This window comes from Strix uralensis, chromosome 35, assembly GCF_047716275.1.
Source record: "Strix uralensis isolate ZFMK-TIS-50842 chromosome 35, bStrUra1, whole genome shotgun sequence".
Lineage (NCBI taxonomy): Eukaryota > Metazoa > Chordata > Aves > Strigiformes > Strigidae > Strix > Strix uralensis.
Genome location: NC_134006.1, coordinates 1,471,038 through 1,486,776, shown reverse-complemented (window position 1 = coordinate 1,486,776; position 15,739 = coordinate 1,471,038). Strand labels below are relative to the sequence as shown.

The 15,739-nt window shown below is 60.8% G+C and overlaps 2 protein-coding genes across 11 annotated transcripts in view; both read left to right on the top strand.

Moving 5' to 3' along the window:
• The window catches only part of LOC141936958 (class I histocompatibility antigen, F10 alpha chain-like), a 34,221-nt gene that overhangs the window by 13,055 nt on the left and 5,427 nt on the right, over positions 1 to 15,739 (top strand). Inside the window, exons 1-8 of one of the 10 annotated variants that reach the window (XM_074854387.1) lie at positions 571 to 695; positions 1,142 to 1,405; positions 2,145 to 2,417; positions 2,494 to 2,766; positions 2,848 to 2,949; positions 7,958 to 7,990; positions 8,708 to 8,740; positions 8,918 to 9,587. In XM_074854387.1, coding sequence (XP_074710488.1) covers positions 632 to 695; positions 1,142 to 1,405; positions 2,145 to 2,417; positions 2,494 to 2,766; positions 2,848 to 2,949; positions 7,958 to 7,990; positions 8,708 to 8,740; positions 8,918 to 8,931 — 1,056 coding nt within the window. In that variant the 5' untranslated portion in view covers positions 571 to 631 and the 3' untranslated portion in view covers positions 8,932 to 9,587. Of the gene's footprint in view, positions 1 to 570; positions 696 to 1,141; positions 1,406 to 2,144; positions 2,418 to 2,493; positions 2,767 to 2,847; positions 2,950 to 3,103; positions 3,137 to 3,852; positions 3,886 to 4,062; positions 4,678 to 5,896; positions 6,028 to 6,548; positions 6,813 to 6,997; positions 7,271 to 7,346; positions 7,620 to 7,701; positions 7,801 to 7,954; positions 7,991 to 8,707; positions 8,741 to 8,917; positions 9,588 to 12,799; positions 12,937 to 15,739 lie in introns of those variants that run through there. The other 9 variants (XM_074854386.1, XM_074854385.1, XM_074854389.1 and 6 more) reach the window with 9 other exon arrangements.
• On the top strand, positions 10,639 to 12,935 carry LOC141936959 (class I histocompatibility antigen, F10 alpha chain-like). The gene is made up of 7 exons (XM_074854391.1): positions 10,639 to 10,749; positions 11,115 to 11,378; positions 11,563 to 11,835; positions 11,912 to 12,184; positions 12,267 to 12,389; positions 12,503 to 12,535; positions 12,800 to 12,935. Exons 1-5 carry the CDS (start codon positions 10,686 to 10,688, stop codon positions 12,383 to 12,385), a joined length of 993 nt encoding a protein of 330 aa, XP_074710492.1. The 5' UTR covers positions 10,639 to 10,685; the 3' UTR covers positions 12,386 to 12,389; positions 12,503 to 12,535; positions 12,800 to 12,935.

Genomic DNA, 15,739 nt, shown 5'->3' with positions numbered 1-15,739 from the left:
TAGGGGGGAGGCACCTGGACTTTACTCTGGAACGAAGGTCAACGAGCGACCACTGTGAAGAAGACAGCTTACTGCATCCCTCGGCCCCGAAGCCCCTCACCCTGTTGTCACTGCACAGGCTGGGGCTGTGGAAATGAATTCCGGGAACTCGTTACCATCAGACTCCCCTTTCCAGGAGATCTAATGAATCGCTTTGATCGGGGGGTGTAAACTGATGTCCCCTGCTAGTTCGGGGGAGCCCTTATGGTGGAGAATCCCCAGCGCTGCTAATCCAGAATATCTGCTGACCACTAAAAACTTCACTGCTGGGGCAGTTTCTTTGTTCCAGCCGCGCAGAGGAGGCGCTGGGGACATGGGTTGGTGGTGGCCGTGGCAGTGTTGGGGTCACGGCTGGACTCGATGGTCTTAAGGGTCTTTTCCACTCCGTGATTCTGGGGTTGGGCCCCTCTGGGTGTCCTTCACCCCCCGCAGCGCTGCCTCAACCCGTACAGGCGAGATCTGCCCGGCCCCCCGTGACGTCAGAAGCAGCTCGGGTTTCCATTGGCGGACAGGCGGTGGCGCGGCCAATGGCGGGATTTGTGGTTGGGAGGGGCGGGGCTTTTGCCGAGACGGAGCGGGGCGGATCAGCGCGATGGGTCCGGGCCGGGCGCTGGGTGTGGGGCTGCTGCTGGGGGTCCTGGGCGCGGCGGCGAGCGGTGAGCGGGGACCCGGGAGCCCCCCGGGCACCGGGACCCCTTGGACCCCCCTGTTCTTGGCACCCGCAGCCGACCCTTCACCCCCCCCCCCCATCCCCGCACCCGGACCCCCCTCGGACCCTCCCGGCACCCCCGTGCCCCGATCCCCTTCCTTGACACCGGGACCCTCCCTGCACCCCTCTTCCCGGCACCCCAGATCTTCCGCCCCCCGGACCCCCCTTTTCCTTGACACCGGGACCCCCCGGGCTCCCCTTCCCGGGAACCAGGACCCCCTCAGGACACCCCTCGCTCCCCCCATCCCCCCCAGTCCCATCCCCCCCCGGTGCCCCTGACGCTGCCCCTTCCTCCGCCCCTGCTCCCCTGGGACCCCCCCAGCCTCGCTGCCCACCCCTGAGCCCCCTCACCCGTGTCCCCCCCACCCCTCACCACCCCCCGTGTCCCCGCAGGGCCCCACTCCCTGCGCTACTTCCATGTTTCGGTGTCGGAGCCCAGCCCGGGAGTGCCTGAGTACATGATTGTGGGGTACTTGGATGGGAACCTCATCGCCCGCTACGACAGCGACATGGGGAGGGCCGTGCCCCGGGCGGACTGGATGGAGAAAAACCTGGATGGGGATCACTGGGACACCCTGACCCAGCTCGGACAGAGCCAGCAGCAGATTGTCCGTGTGAACATGGACAGAGTGCGGGACCGCTACAACCAGAGCGGGAGTGAGTGCGGGCTGGGATGGGCTCCGTGGGGCAAGAGAGCTCCCCCCAACCCCTCCCAGATCCTGCCCTGCCCCACGCTGCTGCCCCGGCTTGTGCCAGCCCTTCCCTGCCCGGTGTCATTGTCACGGGGCTCCCAGCCACCCTGTGCCCCAGCCCGGGGGGTCCCGGCTGCCCTGTCCCAGCCCCACAGTGCTGGGGATCCCCTGTCCCAGATCTGGTGGGATTCTGGCCACCCCAGCCCAGCGCATCCCCCGCCCCACAATGCCCAAGACCCCAGCCCAGGTCTGGCCGCTGTGTCACAGCCCCTCACCAGCCCCACAGCAGTCGAGACCCCCAGAACCAGAGGGGCCCCCACCCCCAGTGTCCCAGCCCCTCGCCTTCCTAGTGGTGCTCAGGGCCCCATCCCAGAGCCACAGGGGCTCCCCCCACCCCATCCCATCTCCTGGTCCCCCCCAGGGCACTCAGGACCCCATCCCAGCCCCTCGCTGTCTGTGGGTGCCATGGGGGTGGGTGCCAGCCCCCCCCCCCCCCCGGGTGCAGGGGGGCTTCATCGGGGCTTGATGTGACACCCCGAGGGCTGTGGGCCCCGGGCAGGATGGGGGCAGCTCTGGTGCTGGTACCTGATCCCCCCAAAGCCTCACGCAGGGCTGGAGTGGGGGGTGCTGCTGGGGGCTCTGTGCCCCACTGTAGGCCCAGGGCTGCCGCAGCCCCTCAGCCCCGTCTCTGGGTCGTGTTTCAGGGGCTCAAACGCGGCAGAGTATGATCGGCTGTGACATCCTGGAGGATGGGAGCACCAGGGGGTTTTATCAGATTGCGTACGACGGGCAGGACTTCATTGCCTTGGACACGAACACGATGACGGTCACTGCAACGGACACGATGGCGCAAATCACAAAGAGGGAGTGTGAAGCTGGGACGGGCTTTGAGCAGTGGAAGCACTTCCTGGGGGACACCTGCATCGAGTGGCTGAGGAAATACGTGAGCTCCGGGTGGGCTGAGCTGGAGAGGAAAGGTGAGGGCGAGCCGGGGAGCCGGGGAGCGGGTGCTGTGGGGGCGTGTGCCGGCCCTCACCCGCACCCCCTCCCCAGAGCCCCCCACGGTGCGAGTGTCGGGGAAGGAGGCCGACGGGCTCCTGACCTTGTACTGCCGCGCTTACGGCTTCTACCCGCGGCCCATCGCCGTCAGCTGGCTGAAGGGCGGCGAGGTCAGGGACCAGGAGACCGAGCGGGGCAGCGTCGCGCCCAACAGCGACGGCACCTACTACACCTGGGCCTCCATCGAGGCCCGCCCGGAGGAGAAGGATGAGTACCGGTGCCGCGTGGAGCACGCCAGCCTGCCCGAGCCCGGGCTCTTCGCGTGGGGTGAGCCCGGTGGCCTTGGGCATGGGAGTGGTGGGCTGGGCTGGTTGACCTCCCCCTCCTCACGGCCCTGCTCTCCCCCAGAGCCGGAGTCCAACCTTTTGGCCATCGTGCTGGGGGTGGTCGTTGCCGTCGTGGCTGTCATCGCCATCATCGCTGGATACGTCCTATGGAAGAGCAAGTCGGGTAAAGCGCTGGGGCCGGCGAGGCAGAGGGGTGCAGGAGGAAGGCAGGGCCTGGGGGGCCGGGAGGGGCTGCGGGCAGGAGCCGCTGCGCTCTGGGGAGCCCCCGAGCCTGGGGGGGAATCGCGGTGGATGCTGACGCCTCTTTCTCTCTGCAGGGAAGAAGAACAAGGACTACAACAAAGCACCAAGTGAGTACTGGCGGCAGGTCCAGCTCCAGCCGCTGCCCAGTGCCAGGCCTGTCTTGTGGCTCCGGTTTCTGGCCACTGCCGGCATTTCCCACCCCCCCGTGACCCCTGTGCCACCCCTCTTCCAAGCCCCGTGGCGGGGACGTGTGGGAGAGGTGGTGTCTCCCCTCCGGTGCTGGCGGCACCGTCACCGAGTCATGGAATCGTGGAATCCCGGGTTGGGAGGGACCTCAAGGATCTTCTGGTCCAACCCTTCTGGCACAAGCCCGCTCTAGACAAGGTGGCCCAGCCCCAGTCCAGCTGAATCTTCAAAGTGTCCAGAGTTGGGGAATCCACCACTTCCCGGGGGAGATTATTCCAGTGGCTGCTTGTTCTCCGTGTGAGAAATTTTCCTCCTGTGTCCAAGCGGCCTCTCCCCAGCAGTAACTTGTACCCGTTACCCCTCGTCTTTCCCATGAGCCTCCCGTCCAAAGGGAGTCGCCGTCTCCTCTGCAGCCACCTTAAACACTGGGACGTGGGGGTAAGGTCTGCCCTGAGCCCCGCAGGAATCCAGGCAATGTCCACCGCTCGCCCCCATCAGCCGAGCAGGTCCCTGTGTCGGAGCAGGCGACCGTCCTCCTCTCCCAGGGCTGCAGCGCGGCCGTGGCTCCCGGGCGGCTCCTGGCCCGTGCCCGTAGCCAGCCCAGGGCCGGCAGCTCACGGTTCTTTCTCTCTCGCAGGCTCGGATGGGGGCTCTGGCAGCTCGGCCACAGGTACGGCGTGGGACCAGGGGGGATGGACGGGGCGGCCCCAGCTCTCTGCTCCCCCGTGGGACCCGCAGCCGTAGCAGCACGGGGCTGTGGGAGGGGGACACTGAGACCCCCAGAGCAGCGGGTTGGGGACAGGGAGGTGGCCCTGGCTGACACCGTCTCTTCCTCTGGTCCCCGCAGGGTCGATTGCCTGACCGCTCCAGGAGGGGCCGGCGCGTGGCTGGATGCAGCCCCCTGCCCTCTCACCAGCGGCGGTGGCTCTTCTGGCTGGTGAACTTGCTGTTTGCAGAGGCTTTTAGAATATTTAAAGATGAACGTTTGTTAAGTTAAAGTTTGTTAAGCTCAAATTCTTTTTGCTCAAGTTTGTTAATCTAAAGTTCGTTAAGTTAAAGTTTGTAACACTCAAGTTTGTTTACCTAAATTTTGTTAAGCTCAAATTTTTTATGCTCAAATTCTTTTAGCTCAAGTTTGTTTAGCAATAGTTTGTTAAGATAAACTTTGTTAAGCTAAAGCTCATTAAGGTCAAGTTTATTAAGCTCACGTTGGTTAAGCTCACATTTGTTAAGCTAAAGGTTGTTAAGCTAAATTTCATTAGGCTAAAATTCGTTAAACTCAAGTTTGTTAAGCTCAAGTTTGTTAAGCTCAGGTTTGTTAAGCTCAGGTTTGTTAAGCTAAAGGTCATTTAGCTAAAGTTGTTTAAGCTAAAGTTCGTTAAGTTGAAGTTCAATAAGTTAAAGTTTGTTAAAATTGTTAAGTTAAAGATCTTTAAATTAAAGTTCTTCAATCTTTTTTTAATCCTATTTGCTGATAATTTTAAAATCCGGGACTACCGTTTTTACCGCTGTGTTTTCGTTTTGAGGCTGTAACTGATTTCTGCTCCACGTGTGCATGTCCTGGCACACACAACAAACGCTTGTCCCCCCGCTCCGTGGGGCTGTGCCTCCTCTCCCGGTGCCTGGGCCGCTCTCACAGCCTCGGGTCGAGCCTGGGCTGGTTTTGGCTGGGATAGAGTTGATTTTCTTGCTGGCGGCCCAGCAGGGCGCGGTGTTGGGGGTGTGTGACCCCGGCGGCGTTGGTAACGCAGCGATGGGTCTGAACAGCATTGGCACAGCGTCAAGGCCGTCTCCGTTTGTCACTCGGCCGCCCCGGTGAAGAGACGGGGGTTGTGCAGGAGATCGGGAGGGGCCCCAACCAGGCAGACGATCCAACCTGCCCAGAGAGATCCCAGGCCCCATCAGATTGTACTCGATGAGAAAAAGGCAAAAGAGAGGGTTGAGTGGGACCGGCTCTTCCTCAGGCCCTGGCTGGGTGTCGCTGTCCCCGGGGTGAGGTGGTGTTGTCAGGCTCTCAAGACAAACAGATAATAACTAAAAGATAATTAATTTCACAACAACCACTTGGCGCTCCAGCCATCGTTCAGAAAGGGCAGATCCCGATGTCCGTGAGAGGAAAGAACTATCCCTGCACAGACTCCTCGGATTTATCGACAATCCAAAAGTCTTGGTTCTTCACCCAAAAAGGGAGGGCTCTCAACCTCGAGGAATTTCCTTGGGCATCGTCCTGACCCCAGGGGAGAGTCCTCGCCCGCAGCCGTGCTGCTCGTGGTGGGAGTGGCTCAGAATGGCTCCCCAGGGGCCTCCAGCGGTACCCGAGCTGAAAGGGGTCAGGGGTCAACATCACCCTTATCGCCTGAGGGACCCACTTCCCGTGAAGGGTCCCCTCGGCGCTGGCTCCTGGCACAGAGCACCCCGAAACCTGGCAGGAGCCCCGGGCTCTCCCTGAGGTCGTTCACTTGCGCGTCCCCAGCGGACACGAGGGTGTCGGGGACACCAGCACGAGGGACAGCGGGACCGAGGGACATGGGGTGACCCCGGGAAGCCGGCTGGGGGGGTCCCGAGGAGGTGCCCTGTCCCCTCCCCCCGCCCTCCCCGCGCTGCCTCCGGCGCTTTCGCTTTCACTTCAAAACCGGCGCAGACGGGATCTGCCCGGCGCCTGGTGACGTCAGAGACGGACCGAGCTGCCATTGGTGGGCGGAGGGGTTGTGGGCGTGGCTTGTGGCGGGGCCGCAGCGGAGCAGCGCGATGCGTCCGGGCCGGGCGCTGGGTCTGGGGCTGCTGCTGGGGGTCCTGGGCGCGGCGGCGAGCGGTGAGCGGGGACCCGGGAGCCCCCCCCCTGGCACCGGGACCCCCTGGACCCCCCTGTGCTTGGACAAGGACTCGACCCTTGCCCACCCCCATTCCCGGGCACCGGGACCCCACCGGATCCCCGTTTTCTTGGCACCGGGACAACACCTTGACTCCACGCCTTCATCCCCGGGCACCAGGACCCCCCTCGGACCCCCACCGGCACCCCCGTGCCCCGATCCCCTTCCTTGGCACCGGGACCCTCCCTGCACCCCTCTTCCCGGGCACCCCAGGTCTCCCGGACCCCTGACTCCCATTTTGCTTGACACCGGGACCCCCCGGGCTCCCCTTCCCGGGAACCAGGACCCCCTCAGGACACCCCTCGCTCCCCTCATCCTCCCGAGTCCCATCCCTCCCCGGTGCCCCTGACGCTGCCTCTTCCTCTGCTCCTGCTCCCCTGGGATCCCCCCAGCCTCGCTGCCCACCCCTGAGCCCCCTCACCCGTGTCCCCCCCACCCCTCACCACCCCCCGTGTCCCCGCAGGGCCCCACTCCCTGCGCTTCTTCCATGTTGCGGTGTCGGAGCCCAGCCCGGGGGTGCCCGAGTACATGTTTTTGGGGTACGTGGACGGGAACCTCATCTCACGCTACGACAGCGACATGGGGAGGGCCGTGCCCCGGGCGGATTGGATGGAGAAAATCCTGGATGGGGATCACTGGGACATCCTGACCAAGAATGGACAGAGGAACCAAGAGATGTATCGTATGAACATGGACACAGTGCGGGGCCGCTACAACCAGAGCGGGAGTGAGTGCGGGCTGGGATGGGCTCTGTGGGCCACAGGCAGGACGGGGGCAGCTCTGGTGCCGGTGCCCGATCCCCCCAAAGCCTCCCGCAGGGTTGGAGTGGGGGCTGCTGCTGGGGACTCCGCGCCCCACTGCAGGCCCAGGGCTGCCGCAGCCCCTCAGCCCCGTCTCCGGGTTGTGTTTCAGGGGGTCAAACATTGCAGCGCATGTACGGCTGTGATATCCTGGAGGACGGGAGCAGCAGGGGGTTATATCAGACGGCCTACGACGGGCAGGACTTCATCGCCTTGGACACGAACACGATGACGCTCACCGCAACTGACACGACGGCGCGAATGTCCAAGAGGGAGTGTGAAGCTGGGACAGGCTTTGAGCAGCTGAAGCACTTCCTGGGGGACACCTGCATTGAGTGGCTGGGGAAATACGTGAGCTACGGTCGGGCCGTGCTGGAGAGGAAAGGTGAGGGCGAGCCGGGGAGCTGGGGAGCGGGTGCTGTGGGGGCGTGTGCCGGCCCTCACCCGCACCCCCTCCCCAGAGCCCCCCACGGTGCGAGTGTCGGGGAAGGAGGCCGACGGGCTCCTGACCTTGTACTGCCGCGCTTACGGCTTCTACCCGCGGCCCATCGCCGTCAGCTGGCTGAAGGGCGGCGAGGTCAGGGACCAGGAGACCGAGCGGGGCAGCGTCGCGCCCAACAGCGACGGCACCTACTACACCTGGGCCTCCATCGAGGCCCGCCCGGAGGAGAAGGACGAGTACCGGTGCCGCGTGGAGCACGCCAGCCTGCCCGAGCCCGGGCTCTTCGCGTGGGGTGAGCCCGGTGGCCTTGGGCACGGGGAGCAGTGGGCCGGGCTGGTTGCCCTCCCCCTCCTCATGGCCCTGCTCTCCCCCAGAGCCGGAGTCCAACCTGTTGGCCATCGTGCTGGGGGTGGTCATTGCCGTCGTGGCTGTCATCACCATCATCGCCGGATTGGCGGTATGGAAGAGTAAGTAGGTTAAAGCGCTGGGGCCGGCGAGGCAGAGGGGTGTGGGAGGAAGGCAGGGCCTGGGGGGCCGGGAGGGGCTGCGGGCAGGAGCCGCTGCACTCTGGGGAGCCCCCGAGCCTGGCGGGGAAGTGCGGTGGATGCTGACGCCTCTTTCTCTCTGCAGGGAAGAAGAACAAGGACTACAACATGGCGCCAAGTAAGTACCGGTGGCAGGTCCAGCTCCAGCTGCTGCCCAGTGCCAGGCCTGTCTTGTGGCTCCGGTTTCTGACCACTGTCGGCATTTCCCACCCCCCCGTGACCCCTGTGCCACCCCTCTTCCAAGCCCCCGTGGCGGGGACGTGTGGGAGAGGTGGTGTCTCCCCTCCGGTGCTGGCGGCACCGTCACCGAGTCATGGAATCGTGGAATCCTGGGTTGGGAGGGACCTCAAGGATCTTCTGGTCCAACCCTTCTGGCACAAGCCCGCTCTAGACAAGGTGGCCCAGCCCCAGTCCAGCTGAATCCTCAAAGTGTCCAGAGTTGGGGAATCCACCACTTCCCGGGGCAGATTATTCCAGTGGCTGCTTGTTCTCCATGTGGGAAATTTTCCTCCTGTGTCCAAGCGGCCTCTCCCCAGCAGTAACTTGTACCCGTTACCCCTCGTCTTTCCCATGAGCCTCCCGTCCAAAGGGAGTCGCCGTCTCCTCTGCAGCCACCTTAAACACTGGGACGTGGGGGTAAGGTCTGCCCTGAGCCCCGCAGGAATCCAGGCAATGTCCACCGCTCGCCCCCATCAGCCGAGCAGGTCCCTGTGTCAGAGCAGGCGACCGTCTTCCTCTCCCAGGGCTGCAGCGTGGCCGTGGCTCCCGGGCGGCTCCTGGCCCGTGCCCGTAGCCAGCCCAGGGCCGGCAGCTCACGGTTCTTTCTGTCTCGCAGGCTCGGATGGGGGCTCTGGCAGCTCGGCCACAGGTACGGCGTGGGACCAGGGGGGATGGACGGGGCGGCCCCAGCTCTCTGCTCCCCCATGGGACCCGCAGCCGGAGCAACACGGGGCTGTGGGAGGGGGACACTGAGACCCCGAGAGCAGCGGGTTGGGGACAGGGAGGTGGCCCTGGCTGACACCGTCTCTTCCTCTGGTCCCCGCAGGGTCGATTGCCTGACCGCTCGAGGAGGGGCCGGCGCGTGGCTGGATGCGGCCCCCTGCCCTCTCACCAGCGGCGGTGGCTCTTCTGGCTGGTGAACTTGCTGTTTGCAGAGGCTTTTAGAATATTTAAAGATGAACGTTTGTTAAGTTAAAGTTTGTTAAGCTCAAATTCTTTTTGCTCAAGTTTGTTAATCTAAAGTTTGTTAAGTTAAAGTTTGTAACACTCAAGTTTGTTTACCTAAATTTTGTTAAGCTCAAATTTTTTATGCTCAAATTCTTTTAGCTCAAATTTGTTTAGCAATAGTTTGTTAAGATAAACTTTGTTAAGCTAAACCTCATTACATTTCATTAAGCTAAATTTTGTTAAGCTAAAGTTCATTAAGGTTGAGTTTGTTAAGCTCAAGTTTGTTAAGCTCACGTTGGTTAAGCTCACATTTGTTAAGCTAAAGGTTATTAAGCTAATGTTTGTTAAGCTAAATTTCGTTAAGCTAAAATTCATTAAGCTAAAGTTTGTTAAGCTCAGGTTTGTTAAGCTCAGGTTTGTTAAGCTAAAGGTCATTTAGCTAAAGTTGGTTAAGCTAAAGTTCATTAAGTTAAAGTTCAATAAGTTAAAGTTTGTTAAATTCATTAAGTTAAAGTTCTTTAAATTAAAGTTCTTCAATCTTTTTTTAATCCTATTTGCTGATAATTTTAAAATCCGGGACTACCGTTTTTACCGCTGTGTTTTCATTTCGAGGCTGTAACTGATTTCTGCTCCACGTGTACTTATCCTGGCACACACAACAAACTCTTGTCCCCCCCCTCCGTGGGGCTGTGCCTCCTCTCCCGGTGCCTGAGCCACTCTCGCAGCCTTGGGTCGAGCCTGGGCTGGTTTTGGCTGGGATAGAGTTGATTTTCTTGCTGGCGGCCCAGCAGGGCGCGGTGTTGGGGGTGTGTGACCCCGGCGGCGTTGATAACGCAGCGATGGGTCTGAACAGCGTTGGCACAGCGTCAAGGCCGACTCCGTTTGTCACTTGGCCACCCTGGTGAAGAGACGGGGGTTGTGCAGGAGGTCGGGAGGGGCCCCAACCAGGCAGACGATCCAACCTGCCCAGAGAGATCCCAGGCCCCATCAGATTGTACTCGATGAGAAAAAGGCAAAAGAGAGGGTTGAGTGGGACCGGCTCTTCCTCAGGCCCTGGCTGGGTGTCGCTGTCCCTGGGGTGAGGTGGTGTTGTCAGGCTCTCAAGACAAACAGATAATAACTAAAAGATAATTTATTTTACAACAATCAATTGTCACTCCAGGTGAAGGGAAGCGGCTACAATTATACTTGAAATAACAAGACCCCCTGACCTTGCTAGTGTACAGGGATCAATAAAGTAGAACATTTAGTTTTAACATTAACCATCACTTGTGTTTTGCTAGCTTTTATTTTTCCTGTATTTTTCTGCAATGTATGTAATTTATTTTATAATCTTTTCCTAACTACCCTGTGTGGCCATTAGCCACTTGTAAGATGTTTTGAAACCTGTAACTCCTTGCCTAGTGGAGATAAGACCGAGCTTGGCCAATCTGAAAAACTCCCTGAGTGCATCCCTGATAGCAGGGACCTAAAAAACAAGCGTCTAAGACGACACCAGTGTCAAGAAGACGTCTGAGGGAGCTCGGGCTGCCATTGGCAGGCAGCTGGTGGGGGCCAATAGCTGGGAGGGGCGTGGCTGGTGGGCATGGCTTGTGACGGGGAGGGGCGGGGCTTGTGGGGAGACAGGAGCGGAGCAGAGCAGCGCGATGGGTCTCGGACGGGCGCTGGGTCTGGGGCTGCTGCTGGGGGTCCTCAGCTGGGCGGCGAGTGGTGAGCGGGGACCCGGTAGCCCCCCCACACCAGGAACCGACACTTGACACCCCCCAGTCCCCATCCCCGGGCATCAGGACCCTCTCTGCACCCCTCTTCCCGGACACCCCACGTCTCCCGCCCCCCCGGACACCCCCTTTTCCTTGACACCGGGACACCCTGGGCTCCCCTTCCCAGGAACCAGGACCCCCCTCAGGACACCCCTCGCTCCCCCCATCCGCCCAGTCCCATCCCTCCCTGGTGCCCCTGACGCTGCTCCTTCCTCCGCCCCTTCTCCCCTGGGACACCCCCTGCCTTGCTGCCCACCCCTGAGCCCCCTCACCCCTGTCCCCCCCCACCCCTCACCACCCGCCATGTCCCCGCAGGGCCCCACTCCCTGCGCTACTTCGATGTTGCGGTGTCGCAGCCCAGCCCGGGGGTGCCCGAGTTAATGATCGTGGGGTACTTGGACGGGAACCTCATTGTGCACTACGACAGCGACATGGGGAGGGCCGTGCCCCGGGCGGACTGGATGGAGAAAAACCTGGATGGGGATCACTGGGACACCCTGACCCAGCTCGGACAGAGCCAGCAGCAGATTGTCCGTGTGAACATGGACACAGTGCGGGGCCGCTACAACCAGAGCGGGAGTGAGTGCGGGCTGGGATGGGCTCTGTGGGCCCCGGGCAGGACGGGGGCAGCTCTGGTGCCGGTGCCCAATCCCCCCAAAGCCTCCTGCAGGGCTGGAGTGGGGGGTGCTGCCGGGGGTCCGCGCCCCACTGCAGGCCCAGGGCTGCCACAGCCCCTCAGCCCCGTCTCCGGGTTGTGTTTCAGGGGGTCAAACATTGCAGCGCGTGTACGGCTGTGATATCCTGGAGGACGGGAGCAGCAGGGGGTTATATCAGACGGCCTACGACGGGCAGGACTTCATCGCCTTGGACACGAACACGATGACGCTCACCGCGACTGACACGATGGCGCGAATGTCCAAGAGGGAGTGTGAAGCTGGGACAGGCTTTGAGCAGCTGAAGCACTTCCTGGGGGACACCTGCATCGAGTGGCTGAGGAAATACGTGAGCTACGGTCGGGCCGTGCTGGAGAGGAAAGGTGAGGGCGAACCGGGGAGCTGGGGAGCAGGTGCTGTGGGGGCATGTGCCGGCCCTCACCGGTACCCCCTCCCCAGAGCCCCCCACGGTGCGAGTGTCGGGGAAGGAGGCCGACGGGCTCCTGACCTTGTACTGCCGCGCTTACGGCTTCTACCCGCGGCCCATCGCCGTCAGCTGGCTGAAGGGCGGCGAGGTCAGGGACCAGGAGACCGAGCGGGGCAGCGTCGCGCCCAACAGCGACGGCACCTACTACACCTGGGCCTCCATCGAGGCCCGCCCGGAGGAGAAGGACGAGTACCGGTGCCGCGTGGAGCACGCCAGCCTGCCCGAGCCTGGGCTTTTTGCGTGGGGTGAGCCCGGTGGCCTTGGGCATGGGGAGCGGTGGGCCGGGCTGGTTGCCCTCCCCCTCCTCACGGCCCTCCTCTACCCCAGAGCTTGAGTCCAGGTCGTTGAGCATCTTCATGTCCATCTTGACGTGGATGGAGTATGTCGAAATGGCTCTCATAGTCATCTTCTTCATCATCCTCATCATCGCCAAATGTCTCAGATAGAAGAGTAAGTTGGCAGGGAGGGCCTGGAGGGGCTTCAGGCAGGAGCCGCTGCACTCTGGGGAGCCCCAAGGCTGGCGGCGAAGCGCAGTGGATGCTGACACCTCTTTCTCTCTGCAGGGAAGAAGAACGAGGACAACAACAATGCATCGAGTGAGTACTGGTGGCAGGTCTGGCTCCAGCCACTGCCCAGTGTCGGGGCCGTCTCGTGGCTACTGTTTCTGGCTGCCGCCGACTTTTCCCACCCCCCCGTTCCCCCTGTGCCACCCTTCCTCAAAGCCCCATAGGGAGGATGCGTGGGAGAGGTCATGTCTCCCCTCTGTTGCTGGTGGCACCATCAGCAAGACCCCCAGAGCAGCGGGTTGGGGACAGGCAGGTGGCCCTGAGTGACACCGTCTCTTCCTCTGGTTCTCACAGGAACAAGCACCTGACCGCTGGACGAGGGGTCGGTGCGTGGCTGGATGCGGCCCCCTGCCCCCTCACCGGCTGGACGCAGAGAGAGGACGCGGCTGCGGCGGTGGCTCTTCTGGCTGGTGAACTTGCTGTTTGCAGAGGCTTTTGGAATCTTTGAAGATGAAAGTGTGTTAAGCTAAATTTGTTTATCTAAAGTTTGTTAAGTCAAATTCTTTTAGTTCAAGTTTGTTAAGATCAAGTTAGTTTAGCTAAAGTTTGTTAGTTTAAACTTTGTTTAGCTAAAGTTTGTTAAGTTAAAGCTCGTTAAAATTTGTTAAGCTAAAGTTCGTTAAGCTCAAGTTTTTTAAGCTAAAGTTCGTTTAGCTAAATTCATTAAGCTAAAGTTCATTACTTTAAAGTTCAATAAGTTAAAGTTTGTTAAATTCATTAAGTTAAAGTTCTTTAATTTAAAGTTCTTCAATCTTTTTTTAGTCTCATTTGCTGATACTGAGTTGCTGATAATCCCGCACAGCCGTTATTAACGATGTGTTTTCATTTTACGGTTGTAAGCGATTGCTGCTGCGTGTGTGCACGTCCCCCCCCTCCGTGGGGCTGTGCCTCCTCTCCCGGTGCCTGGGCCACTCTCGCAGCCTTGGGTCAAGCCTGAGCTGGTTTTGGCTGGGATAGAGTTGATTTTCTTGCTGGCGGCCCAGCAGGGCGCGGTGTTGGGGGTGTGTGACCCCAGCGGCGTTGATAACGCAGCGATGGGTCTGAACAGCGTTGGCACAGCGTCAAGGCCATCTCCGTTTGTCACTTGGCCGCCCTGGTGAAGAGACGGGGGTTGTGCAGGAGGTCGAGAGGGGCCCCAACCAGGCAGATGAGCCAACCTGCCCAGAGAGATCCCAGGCCCCATCAGATTGTACTCGATGAGAAAAAGGCAAAAGAGAGGGTTGAGTGGGACCGGCTCTTCCTCAGGCCCTGGCTGTGTATTGCTGTCCCTGCAGTGGAGGTTTTGAGCTGTGAGACGCAGATGGGCGCTGAGAAGCTGTCCTGGTCTGAGGCCACGCAAAGTGGTCCTGAGCAGAAAGTCTCCTGCCCTGAGGGGCTGTAGATGGGCACCCAGAAGGTCTGTGTGTTGACTGTTTTTCTGTGGTGAATTGAGCAGCCATTGAGGCGCCAACTGGCCGTTGCCTAGTCTGCCAGCCCCAGCGATCGCAGGAGAACCTCTGCTCCCCCTCCCCAGCATGGCTCTTGGTCTCTGCTGGGGACAGGCTGTTCCCCAAGGCCCAGCTGTGGGCCTTGTGTAAGAACTTTATTGTCTTAAACAGACCTTGCTACAGCAACCCAGACCCTGCCCTCAACGGCTGCAGCAACAGGACACGGCGCTGGCAAAAAACGGTGACGCGGCACCAAGATATTGTCTTGTGGCACGTAACTTCCTTGGGAACACTGGGGGCTCCTGCCATCCCACGCCCCCCCAGGGTGATTTGTGCAGTCCTGGGCTTCTTGGCACAGGAGCTGAGTGCGTGATGCTGGACTCTTGGTGCCTGATGGTTCTCCCAATGGCAACTCCTCCCTGTGATAACATGAGGGAGGAGACAGGGCAGAGACTTTTGTGCTTAAATACTCAGGGTTTGCGTTGCTGTGTGTGCACCCACCACCCCCAGAAGACCTGACCGTGCAGGACATCACCGGATCCCAGGGTGGTGAACTCTCTCTCTCCCCTTTTCCTTTCTTTTCACTTTGTTTCCTGTCTTTCCCTTTAGTAACATCAGGCACAAAGGCTAATTGCTTTGATTTATTGCCAGAGAATTAACTGCTCAGGTGATTCAAATGTGGAATCAATAAATTTTATTCCTTTTGACCATTTGGTGTCGTTTCACCTTGATTCGCCTCAAGGTATCAGCTAAAGAACCTCTCGTCGGTCCCTTCCTCTGCAGTCAGGAGGTGACACCAGCCCCTCAAAGAGAAGGTGGAGAGTCACCCTCCTTACGCTGCAGGCTGGCATCTGGGCTACCAGGAGCCTGCTCAAGGCAACGGGGACCGTGGGTGCACACCACGTGCCACCTGGCAGGGTTCAGCCTGTGTGAGCGTGGGGAGGACACGAGGGAGGGGGACGGTGCATCTACCTCAGTCCCGGAACCCCACGGGCAAGATTTGTGGGGAAAACAACTGGATGATCTTAAGGGTCTTTTCCTGGAAGCCCCTGGGCAGGATTTGTGGGGAAAACAGAGAGTTGGACTTGATGATCTTAAGGGTCTTTTCCACCTCCGTGATTCTGTGATTCTATGCTCAAGAGAGAAAGAACGCAGCCAGCGGGACATCGGGCAGCGAGGCCCGGAGGGCTGCGGGGACGGACAAAGAGCTCTTGGCCAAACTCAAACACAGAAGGAAGCGTTTGGAGGGTGGGAGCAAGAACGGGGGGGTCCAGCGACACAAGACCCTGGAAAGGCGGAGGCATGGAACAGCCTCACGGCTCCCGCAGGGAGAAGCAGGAGCAGCCGCCAGGAGTCCGGGGACTGGAGCAAGGGCCACGTCCCCTCCGCTCAGGGAAGGGGTCAGCCCACGGGCCACATCGGGGTCCCCCCGGGCCCTGGCAAGGGGCACCCATGGGTGCTGGGCGAGGTGGTCGATGGCAGCATGAGGCTGCTGTGGGTCACCTGGGACTGATGGGCTCGTCTCTCTGCCTGCAGAGCCCAGATGTCCCCAAGTCCCACACGAAGGGTCCCATCGGCGCTGGCTCCTGGCACAGAGCACCCCGAAACCTGGCTGGAGCCCCGGGATCTCCCTGGGGTCGTTCTCTTGTGCGTCCCCCCCTTTGCTCGGGGCCCAGCAGACAGGAGGGTATCGGGGACACCAGCACGAGGGACAGCGGGACCGAGGGACACGGGGTGAGCCCGGGCTGGCGGCTGGGGGGTCTCGAGGGGCTCCTGGGGGGTCCCCTCCCCCCTCTATCCCCCCTCC

What these genes read in the sequence shown, in the direction of transcription:
- LOC141936959 (XM_074854391.1), top strand. Translation starts at nt 10,686, where the DNA reads ATGGGTCTCGGACGGGCGCTGGGTCTGGGGCTGCTGCTGGGGGTCCTC. An exon ending in CCGCTACAACCAGAGCGGGA is followed by an intron (nt 11,379 to 11,562) that starts GTGAGTGCGGGC and finishes GTTGTGTTTCAG; the next exon opens with GGGGTCAAACATTGCAGCGC. An exon ending in GCCTGGGCTTTTTGCGTGGG is followed by an intron (nt 12,185 to 12,266) that starts GTGAGCCCGGTG and finishes CCTCTACCCCAG; the next exon opens with AGCTTGAGTCCAGGTCGTTG.